The 12,298-nt window shown below is 46.6% G+C and overlaps 1 protein-coding gene across 1 annotated transcript in view; it reads left to right on the top strand.

The window, feature by feature from the left end:
- LOC141219304 (uncharacterized) overlaps window positions 1-9,675 on the top strand; it is a 119,696-nt gene extending 110,021 nt beyond the window's left edge. The window contains exon 5 of the mRNA XM_073666075.1: window positions 9,647-9,675. Within this exon, the coding sequence (XP_073522176.1) occupies window positions 9,647-9,675 (29 nt within the window). The remainder of the gene's footprint in view (window positions 1-9,646) is intronic.
- The last annotated feature ends 2,623 nt before the right edge of the window (window positions 9,676-12,298 follow it).

The following is a 12,298-nucleotide window of genomic DNA, read 5'->3' as shown; positions in this document are numbered from 1 at the left end:
TTCATGCGCAACAAATTGTATGCCCCCCGGAGATCAATTTTAGAGAACCACTTGGCCCCCAGTAACTGGTTAAACAAATCAGGAATCAATGGCAGTGGATAAGGATTGCGTACAGTAATTTTATTAATCTCATGAAAATCCAGACAAGGACGTAAACCGCCGTCCTTTTTTTAACAAAAAAAAATCCAACAGCCACAGGAGACTTGGAAGGCCTAATGTGACCGGCGGCCAAGCTTGTCTGTATGTATTCCTCCAAAGCCTTTCTCTCAGGAATAGTAAGATTAAATAAACGACTTTTAGGAAGAGTCGCTCCAGGGACAAATTCAATGGTACAATCATAGTCTCTATGGGGAGGCAAAATTTGTGACTCCTCCCCAGAAAAAACTCTCTAAAAATCCTGAATAGGTACAGGTAATTCCCCTTTTTCCACCGCAGCAATACGTCCGTTACAACACTTGTCATAACACTTAGGGCTCCAGGACTTAATTTCATTGGTAGACCAATCCAGTACAGGATTGTGCAATTTTAACCATGGCAACCCCAAAACTACTGGAGAAGGCAAATTATTTAATACTACCAAATCCAAATTCTCTTGGTGAGCACCATTAATAGTGAGGGGAAATTCACAGACCTTGTGAGTAACACTCTTCAAGGGGGAGAAACCACAGCAATAGGGGATGACAAAGGTTTGGGTTTTAATTTAAGTTTTTCCAAGAATCCCCCATCAATCACATTCAGAGTAGAACTACAATCCACAAATACCCAAAATTCAATTAATTCTTCTTGAGCAGCGGTAGTAGCAGATAGGAATACCCCCTTAGTATTTAAACAGGCTATACGGGCGTAACTGACCTTTTTTTTTTTCTTTGTTCATACGAAGCACACAGTTCTTAATGATATGATCAGATTTTCCGCAATAAAAGCACAAACCTTCAGAAAATCTGCGGTCTTTTTCCTGAGAGCGGGGTGCCATTGCCCCAATCTCCATCGGCTCTCCAATGTCAGTACAGACCCTCTCAAGACTCGGAGCTGACATGGCAGAGGATTTACTCTCATTAACCCTTGCACGCAGTCTCCTGTCCACCCGTATAGCTAATTGCATTGCCTCCTGCAAGTTTCCAGGTGTGGGATAAGCAATTAGCAAATCCTTAACCCTTTCCCCTAGCCCCGCAAGAAACTAACTTTTCAAAGCTGAATCGTTCCACCCCACCTGGGCAGACCACCGACGGAAGTGAGAACAATATTTTTCCACATTACCTGATCCCTGCCTCAAACGTCTCAATTCAGTCTCAGCTGATGAGACACGGTCAGGATCATCATACAACAAACCCAAAGCAGAAAAAAAACTATCCACTGATCTAAAGCATGGATCACTAGGTTGGAGAGAAAAGGCCCATCCCTGAGGTTCTTTGCGCAAAAGTGACATTATGAACCCTATGCGCTGTGATTCATCACCAGAGGATCTGGGTATCAAACGAAAATACAACAAACAAGCATTTTTGTTGATCACCAAAAAATAAATCAGGCAAACGTATCTTTGGCTCCACAAAATGTGCTCCAGAACAGCTACTCACGTGTTGTTGGAGCTCGGCTACCTCCAGAGAGAGTCCCTGCAGGCGTTGAGCCAAATCCTGAACCGACACCATGATGGAAACGGGAAGTCTTTCCTTAGAGATATTTTTGGGCTGGACTTACTGTTATGATCTGCTACAAACACTAAGGAAAGAAAGGAGATCTGTCCCTACAGTAGAACTAAGCTAGATCCCTACGGTGTAACGGGGAACCTGATCCTGCGATCAGACCCGCTAAAGTCCTCGGCTAGTCTGTACGAAGACCTATAGATGCAAGGGAGGGATCCCTACAAGAACTAGGGACTGGGATAAAGTTGGACACCTCCTAGCAGAAATTGTAGCAGTAAAAGACAAACACACAACATAGAACATAAAGGTCCGAAGACCTAGCTAAACTGACTGAGAAAGGTACTTAGCACCAAGCTAGCTTAAGAGTAGAAATTACAATGAAGTCCAGCAAGGCCAGGAGGGCGGAGCAGGACTAAATAGGCAAAAAAGGTCATGTGACCAGCAAGATAGAAAAAACCTAACAGGAGAGTTCTAACAGGTACAGTCCTTCTTTCTGAGGTTACATGGGCCGCAGTCCCTGCACCACTTCTCTATGGCCCCTCTCATACCGACCCAGTAGAACCGCTCTCTCAGTAGGAACTCCAGTTTCTTCCACCCGAAGTGTCCCGCTCTGTCATGGTAGGCCTCCAGGACCATTGCTGCATCTCGTCTTGGGACCACTACCTGCCAGGTCAGCTCGTGCGTCCGGTGGTTGACAAGCCTTCTGCACAGCTTACCTTCCTAAAGGAATAGCCTGCTTTTCTCCTTCCATAACTGCTTGGCTTCCTCTGGAGCGTCCGGGCCAGGGCTAGTGTCTGCCTGGGTTAACAGGTCTTTCACCAGGCGAATTGAAGGATCACTATTTTGCGTTTCAGCCCAGCCGTGGTGGGGTAAGGGGTTGAACATGACGGTGGTTAGGTCTCTGTCTCTTACCCGGTGAGAATACTGAGTGGCCCCATACCGGTGGAACGCAGGGCGCTCTACTTCCTCCAGCTCTTCCGAGTCTTCATCCCCTTCGGGTAGGTGGGGCATTCTCTATAGGGCATCTGCATTGGCGTTGGTTCTGCTTGTCCGGTATTTGACTGTGAAGTCATAGTTCGATAGCCGCGCCATCCACCCCTGTTCCAGGGCACCAAGTCTTGCATTGATTGCTCCTAAGGCTTCCTGTAAATTTAGGGCATAATCTCTGATGCTATCTTGAGCTCGCTGCTTACATCCATAGAACCGCATTTTGATTTCTGCTGAGGTACGGGTATCAAAGGTGTCCCGTAGACGGATCAGAACCCCTCTTACAGTCCTTTTCTCCTCAGCTGTCCAAGACCTTACCTCCCGCTGGGCCGCACCAGTTAACTGCCCTATCAGTATGCTTACTTTCTGTTCTTCTGTCAGGGGATAAACTTTGAACAGGCTATACAGCCTTTCTTTAAAGTTGCCCAAGGTATGTGACTCGCCGGCATACTGTGGCAGCCAGGCCGCTCCGGGGATATAGGGCATGGAAAACGGCATCACAGCTGCAGCGGCTACGCTGGTGGTAGAGGGTACCTCCGTTTCCGACATCTTCCTCCCCCCTAGTTAACCGTGGCCTACCTTCCGGCGATCCTCTTCTGTAGGCCGCGGCTCCCCTCGCGATGCTCTGGGCGAGGACCTTGCGTCACGGGGTGATGACGTCGGCGTCCGCAGGATCTCTTTCCGGGACCTTGCGCAGCGTCTCAACGCAGGGCGGGGCTTCAGGTCTTGCGCGGTTTTGATGTCCACGCCCCTCTTCTTCCCGCGCGGCGTCCCGAAGATGGCGCCCGATAGCAGGAAACGGCTCCGATTGGCGGGAAATGGCCCCAAATGGCGGGAAACTTCACTCAGGTAAGTATAAAGTCTTTTTCAGGCACGCAATACCCGTTTGTGGTGGGTTGGTCACAATCCTGCCTACTACGCCAAAAAGCTGACTCGCCCCCTGGGCCGTGGGGTACCCGGAACCGGGCCATCTGGTGTACGGTGCTGATGGGGGTAGTAGTGGCAACCCAATCCCGTGGCTCAGGGTGGTCAGACCAAATTGTGGCAGTCTATTTATCAGTGTTTTGAATGTCCGACTACGCCACCCGTGGATTGCGGTCAGGGATAACCGCCGCTGCAAGGCAGACCACTGAGGCTGGTGTTGGTGTGCAGCACAGGGGTAGGATAACTCCCCACGGGAAGAGTGTAGCCTCAGGGCAGGGTAGGTGAATGCTGGGGGTGATAGTGCAGGCCGCAATAGTAAGAGTTCAGAGTCCGCTTCAAACAGTCCAGGGTCTTTATTGTAGGGATTATTAATGACCCAACAGTAGTACTGGTTAGGAATGGGCCTGGGTGTCTGAGAGCATTCGGGCGAGCCCCACTGGTCAGGGTGAGTGTGTAGGCCTACCGTTCTCTCTATGCTCTTTCTGACTATCCCCCTCTTCGTGGTGTAATAGCCCACGTCCCTGAGCTGGCCGTGTACTTCTTGCCTGTATGGCTTGCGACTCGGGCCTTGGGTACCTTTTGCTTTCTCCTCGCTGTACTGGTCCCTCTGTGTGGCGGAGCCTCCAGGCTTCTTAGGCCAAGGGACCTGCAATCCCTTGCGGGTTGGTTCTCTGCTGCTGGGCTTACAACCCTGACAGCCTCGGACCCCAATGTCCGGTTGAGTGATTCTCTCAGCCAGGAGCGGCTCTCGTCGCCTCTGTCCCTGGCTTGCAGTTTCTCCTCTGCCTCACGGACTCCTCAGCTACAGCTGAACTGTCCCTCCTTCTCTGGGACTAGTCTCAGTCCTGAGCTAGGTCGTCCAGTTCTCTCTAACACTGCCCCCAGTTCCAGCTTTTATAGGGGCAGCCAGCTCCCCCTACTGGCCTGGGACAGGAGGTGCTGTATGCTAATTGTCCGTAACCAGGGAACCTCCCTCCTGCTCTCAGACACAGCCTTTAATATTTGTGGCATCCAGGCCTAGGGTGACACACCACCATTCTACCACACACAGGACTGGTGCAGCTTGTGATGCATACAGTTCAAGTCACCTGACCGCTGCCGCCTATCACACAATGCAGTGCTCCTGTGTCTGGTAGAATGGTGGCATCATTGATGCTGGCGAAGACCACAGATCAATCTGCGCTGGATCCAGAAGAGTGACAGCAGGCGAGTATGATTTATTTTGTTATTTGTACAGAATCTAAACGCATTAGAACCTTTTGCTCAGACAATCTAACATACATGTATTACTTCTGGTGTGCAGCGCTTTCATTATTTCGAAACCCCTTTACCACCTTGGGTTTTTCCGTTTTTGAGTTTTCGTTCTTTGCTCCAATTCTTCCCAGAGTTGTACTTCTGAACGACACCATTGGTTTTTCCATATCGTGTACTGGAAAAAGGAAAAAAATTCCAAGTGCGGTAAAATTGCAAAAAAAGTTCATTTCCACAATTGTTTTTTTGGGTTTTCTTTTACCATGTTCACTAAATGCTAAAACTGACCAGGCATTATGATTCCCCAGGTCATTACAAGTTCATAGATACTAAACATATATAGGTTCTTTTTTATTGAAGTGGTGAAAAAAACAACAAAGTTTGTAATAAAAAAAAAAAAGGGGCCATTTTCCAAGATCCGTAGCGTCTCCATTTTTCGGGATCTGGGGTCTTGTGAGGGCTTATTTTTTGCATTCTGGGCGGACGTTTTTATTGGTACCATTTTGGGGTGGATATCATGTTTTGATAGCCCGTTATTGCATATTATTGCAATGTTGCGGCAACCAAAAAACTGTAATTCTGGCATTTTGATTTCTTTTACTCGTTACGCCGTTTACCAATCGGATTAATTCTTTTTTTATATTGATAGATCAGGTGATTCTGAAAGCGGCGATACCAAACGTATATATATATATATATATATATATACACACTATATATTTTTTAATGGCTTTATTTTGAATGGGTTGAAAGGGGGTGATTTAAACTTTTTATATATATATTGGAGACTAGAAGCTGCGATCATCTGATCGCCAGTGTTACACATAGCAGGGCTTCCTCCTGGCAATGACAGCCGCAGGGATCTCCTGTAGACCCTCACCAACCCATCAGCAACCAGCGGTCATGTGACACGGGCGGGTCTTTTGACGTGCTCCGAGCGCAATCGTGTTAAATGCTGCTGTCAGAGTTTGACAGCGGCATTTTACATGTTAACAGCTGCGGGTGTACTTATACATCCAAGGTTGTAAAGGGGTTAACAACTGATACCTACGATCCACGGGCTGCATGTATCAGGCACCAGCTGTATGACCAAATATTGAACATGTGAACATGGCCATAGGCAGAGACCTGTCAATCAATGACAGCGGGTGGGAGGGAAGCCGCCAGGGACCCACCTGTCTGACTAGTCTACAGCACAGCTTGGTCTCCGGCTGCTAATAAAGCCTGTTTTTCTCTGAAATGCCGCAGTTTTGGAGTCAGAAATTCCTGGCTGGGATCATACAGCCGGTGCTTGATAAATGGAGCCCACAGTTTGGGCAGCATGTGTCAGGTTCACTTTAGGCCTCTTTTACATGTCCGTGTTTCCAGTACGTGTGGTGATAGTTTCCACACGTACTGGAGACACTGACACACGCAGACCCATTCAAATCTATAGTTCTGCGCACGGACAGTGTGTCCGTGGGCAAAACACGCTGACATGTTCATTTTTTTTTCACGCTGCACAGGCCACAAAACGTCCCACAGTGACTTATACTCACCTGTCCGAAGAGTTGGAGAGAATGACTGGCTCCAGCAAACGGGCCGCGGAGCTACGCTGAGCTCACTGAGTGGTGACCTGACACTCACTGAGCTCAGCCCTCAGGGGCAGGTCAGGGGCCGGTGCACTGGAGCGATTCATTCTCCCCGGCGTGAGCGGTCAGATTACAGTAGGGGACACCTTCGGACAGGTGAGTATAAAGATTTTTTTTATTTTATTCTTATTCTTATTTTTACCCCAGGACACAGTGGGTGCAGAATACTACTCTCATCATTGTCTCTTGCCGCGCTGATCACTGCGCCGACACTGGACAAAGATGAAGGCAGCGCTCAGCACCCAACACTTGGGAACATCGCTAACTGATTCCCGGCACCGGTACATGTGTTCCTGATGTGGCAGATGGGCGGCACACGGTTGCCACACAGGTGGAGTCGGAAACGGATATCTCTGGTACTGGCTTTTGCGGTACTGGAAAAATCAGGATGTGTGAAACGAGCCTTAAATATATTTATTCACCTGTATGTACACATGTGGCACTTCAGCCCCACCACAAGGGCCTTTCTTAAAACTTGTAATGGAGCTGAAATGCCGCATATGACCATATGTGAATACATGGATGTACTAAGTACATGTGCATTACATACACATATGTACACAGATACAGAGACATGATGTAAGGTGCCCCAGCGAGGTAGTCATGGGCAAGCTGTGGCCCCCGCTCACTCTAGCACCCTACAGACAATGCGTGTCCTCCCTCTGATTTGCTGCAGTGTATGTGGTGCTCTCCACTTACGTCGGACCATCGGGTCGCGGCTGTCTCCAGGCATTTCTCTTCTGGAACCAGGGCAGCAATAAATTCAGAGGACACAAGGTTGTTAACCATAACTGGGACTTTACTTGGGGAAGAGGAATATGTACAATATTTACAGGCAGATATAATGGATAAGGCCCAACGGGTTGTCATCTCTCTGGCAGGTACTGGAAATAACTTCAACCTTGGTTCCCTCTTTAAGTGAAGCATCTCGTTGGCTCTATTCTCTAACCCTAGATAATCTTTCTCACCATTGGCAGTATATCCGGATCCTATTGCTCCCCACGTCCTAGCCTTGAGTCCTAGCTTCTTCTGCAGCCTGTAGACAGAATGTGCCCCCAGGTCCTCAATACCTGTTGAGTTTCTCCAGCTGACTAAGGGGATTCTTGCATAGGGAGTCTTCGCTCTGGTGATTCTACTGTCTGGAGTATGGGGATCCCATTTGCCCTAGCAGCCACTATACTCATGCCGCCCGTACAGTTCTCTGTCCAAACTCTCTCTGAGTTCTTTCTGGAAACTCACCATAGGTTTCCTAAAGTGCACACCCTCTATGGCCTGTCCTCACACACATTTAACTCTTCACTGTCATACATGTCTGTAATCCTGCTAGCAGACTTGCACTATCAACTGTGCCTGGGACAGTGGCATCTTTTGGCTGGTTACCAATACTACAGCCCACAAGGAATTATATCAGGAACAAGCGTTATACACAATTTATGCTTGATCATGGCACTAAGTTCCCCCTCTACTCTACTGGCTGGATCATCACAGCTAACTCCTTAACTGGACCTAACAGCAGCTCAGAGAGATCTAACTATGGAAACATTCTCTTTTAACTCTTTAGTGCCAAAGGAAGGCTACGTCCTTCCCCACTACTACAATGACACACATAGAAACATATTAGAAAGACACACACATATATGAACACAAATTACACATGCACTTACCCTCTCTGCAGATGATGCATGCTGCCCTGGAAAGCAATGGGACACTCACTTGCCAGCTTCTTCTTCCTGACTTCCTGTATCCTGTACTTCTGTCTTCTCTGTGGTGCAGCTTCCCCTCCTTCTGGGTCCCGACCGCAGAGCTCTCCTGCTGTAATTGCGGGGCAGAAGGCAGGAGGGGGAGAGCGGAGTATTATTATACAGAGCTGGGAGGGGCAGGGAGAGCAGTGGTCATACTGTAAGCAGCCTCTCTCTGTTCTGCTGGAACCAGAGCTGGCGGGCTGAGCCTCCTCTCCTGCTCTAACAGAGCAGTGAGGCGTCCTCTGGGAGCCTCTTTCTCCCAACTCTGGGCCCATCGAATCCTCTGCTGATTCTGACCAAGCCTGAGTGTTTTAAACTGTATCTTCATCCTAATGATGCAGATACTGTTGAAATTCTGATGAGGGGATAGAGAGGTCCGGTGCTGTTACACACTGGGCCACTCTGTCTCACGGGCCCTATAGCAGCTGCGTGGGCTGCCACTATGGACGGTATACCCCTGCCTGCCTGTCTATCAGCCGCACCTGCCTGATTGTATACCAAATGTGCCCGCCTGCCTGTCTGTCTATCAGCCGTTTCCACCTGAACCAGCCTACTTATACTCCAATTTTGACCGTATGTACCGTATGTACCTGCCTGGCCATTTGTCAGGCATGCCAGTCATCATACCAGTGGTGTCGGCCTATCTACCATCCCTGGCCGTACCTGCCTCCTGTCCCCTGGGGGTCAGCTGTCATCTGCTGAGGTCATTCCAGTAGCACCTGGTCCCGCCTCCCTAGTCTCTCCTAGGATCATGGTATCTTCAAGCTGCTGTACATCCGAGGTCTGACTTGGTGAGGTCCCTTGTCACGCCCCTCCAGGCTCTCCTCGGATCACAGCATAGTGGTTCCACCACCCAGCCTGTTACAAGCAGTTACTTTATTTTGTAATACTCTTGGACAACACCTAAGATGTTTGATTGGCTACAACTAGGAACCTCTCTATCTGACATATTTTTCTATGTTTTCTTTGGGTTCATCATTATAGAGAGGCAAATGTCTTTTGTATACATTGTGTGGACAGCATCATATTTTTGCTTTGTTAGGTTTGTAATGCAAAGTGTATGCAATTGTTTCTCAAGCTTATACAGGTTACAATGTAACACTGTCTCTAAATAATTATGGCCCCGATTCCTCAAGACTGGCGTTATTCATGCGCTTGTCAATCAGGCACATCTGACAAATAGCATGCGCCTCCTGGCGGCTTGCCATAAATTTTACTCCAATCACTGGAGAAAGATTTCTGGTGTAAAGTAAACCCTATCGTGTCCCCTTTCCCTTCCCTCACCAGAAGGGCAGAGAGAAACTGGCGTGAAAACAGCAAAAGATTTTTCAAGCCTTTTTACCCCAGTGTTCTGGCATTAAAGCTTTGATGAATGGGGGCCTTAGTGTTCTGGACAAAGCTACTATTTTCTAAATTTAATAGTGGAATGATGCAATATAGATATATTAATATAATCATTGACTCTTTGCAGGTAACATTCAGTACGCTGGAAATTTATAACGAACAGGTAACTATAATTATATCTATAGTATGTCTGCTTGGAATAGTTTATGTTATACTCAACAACACAAGACTTAATGATAGACTTAGAACAGCTCAAAGTGCTCAGCGAGTACAATATAGGACAAGTGCATGATACTCACTGAGCATAACACCAACATAAAGCACGTGGTTGTGCCTGCTGTCAAATTGGGCAGGAGATCACACCTGCCCGGACACTTAAAGTTTGTTGCCCAAAAAAAATTAACCAACTACATGTTGAGTGGCCAGTTTTCACCATAGGCCATGTTGAGTGGAGAGCTTTCTGCTGTCTTCTTAAACCAGTGTTTCTCAACTCCAGTCCTCAGGAACCCCCAACAGATCATGTTTTCAAGATCTCCTTAGTATTGAACAGGTGAGAGAAGCTGTGGCATTTTTGATGCCTTGATAATAATTCCTTCACCTGTGCAATACTAAAGAGATCCTGAAAACCTGATCTGTTGTGTGTTATATACAGTACAGACTAAAAGTTTGGACACACCTTCTCATTTAAAGATTTTTCTGTATTTTCATGACTATGAAAATTGTACATTCACACTGAAGGCATCAAAACTATGAATTAACACATGTGGAATTATATACTTAACAAAAAAAGTATGAAACAACTGAAAATATGTCTTATATTCTAGGTTCTTCAAAGTAGCCACCTTTTGCTTTGATGACTGCTTTGCACACTCTTGGCGAGTTTCAAGAGGTAGTCACCGGAAAGGGTTTTCACTTCACAGGTGTGCCCTGTCAGGTTTAATAAGTGGGATTTCTTGCCTTATAAATGGGGATAGGACCATCAGTTGTGCTGTGCAGAAGTCTGGTAGATACACAGCTGATAGTCCTACTGAATAGACTGTTAGAATTTGTATTATGGCAAGAAAAAAGCAGCTAAGTAAAGAAAAATGAGTGGCCATCATTACTTTAAGAAATGAAGGTCAGTCAGTGCGAAAAATTGGGAAAACTTTGAAAGTGTCCCCAAGTGCAGTTGCAAAAACCATCAAGCGCTACAAACAAACTGGCTCACATGAGGACCGTCCCAGGAAAGGAAGACCAAGAGTCACCTGTGCTTCTGAGGATAAGTTTATCCGAGTCACCAGCCTCAGAAATCGCAGGTTAACAGCAGCTCAGATTAGAGACCAGGTCAATGCCACACAGAGTTCTAGCAGCAGATACATCTCTTCAACAACTGTTAAGAGGAGACTTTGTGCAGCAGGCCTTCATGGTAAAATAGCTGCTAGGAAACCACTGCTAAGGACAGGCAACAAGCAGAAGAGACTTGTTTGGGCTAAAGAACACAAGGAATGGACATTAGACCAGTTAAAATCTGTGTTTTGGTCTGATGAGTCCAAATTTGACATCTTTGGTTCAAACCACCGTGTCTTTGTGCGACGCAGAAAAGGTGAACAGATGGACTTTACATGCCTGGTTCCCACTGTGAAGCATGGAGGAGGAGGTGTGATCGTGTGGGGGTGCTTTGCTGGTGACACTGTTGGGGATTTATTCAAAATTGAAGGTATACTGAACCAGCATGGCTACCACAGCATCTTGCAGCGGCATGCTATTCCATCCGGTTTGCGTTTAGTTGGACCATCATTTATTTTTCAACAGGACAATGACCGCAAACACACCTCCAGGCTGTGTAAGGGCTACAACTTTAATACATGTGAGGAATGTGTAAGAAATAGACATTCCTTACATGTACTAAAGCTGTCAAACAGTCGCAAATCATGCACATGGGAGTGATTCAAACATAACACCGAGCAGCTCTAACTACTCGGTGCTCGGCCCGAGCATACTCGCCGAAAGGGTTAACAGAACATACTCGCTCATCACTACTAGCTACATATCTATCTATCTATCTAGCTAGCTATTTATCTTCATCAGGAGCTTTGCTAGGGTCCTAAAAGATCAGGGGTCCTAACCCCAAAGTGCATGTCTCCTCATATAACCCTCCTACAGCCATTTAAAAGAGGATATATACATTTAAAAGGCCAAAACAATATGGCTACACAATGCCCACTAACACTACACAGCGAATACATAATATTATAATATCACCATAACCACTACATAACAAAACAATCTATACAAACACCAATGATACCATCATACACCTTCTACTACATAATGACTGAAATACATTAAGTTGTTACTAGATTAAAAAAAAAAAAAAAATTACTAAAATGAGCAATATCACCACCTTACAGTAACCATATAGTGGTAGATACCAGTCCTTCAGAACATGTAAGAGATTACAGTATAGTTACGGATAGTGAATCACTGCTGACGTTGTCTCTCATTGGAGTCGTTCACTTTTCCCATCTTTTCTAACTGGTTCAGACCTCCATGACAACTTCTGCCAGCCACTACTCGTCTGCAGATATTACAACGAAAACACATCTGACATCTCACTTTTCCAGCCCCATCCTCATCTATTCCCAACCTGCACAAACACCTCAATCTGTGTGCACCTGCGGCATGGAATCGTGACCCCAAAATTTAAAAAATTGTGGTAAACTATGATTACACCCCCAAAAAATTAAATAGTGTCCCATAGAAAGTATTAATGCCCCTACTGTGCTACATAGAAAGGTCC

The sequence above is a fragment of the Phyllobates terribilis genome, unplaced genomic scaffold (assembly GCF_046119375.1).
Source record: "Phyllobates terribilis strain yellow unplaced genomic scaffold, ASM4611937v1 Scaffold_260__1_contigs__length_2691941, whole genome shotgun sequence".
NCBI lineage: Eukaryota > Metazoa > Chordata > Amphibia > Anura > Dendrobatidae > Phyllobates > Phyllobates terribilis.
Note: the sequence above shows the minus strand (reverse complement) of the source record. Positions and strands in the feature narration are given on the sequence as shown.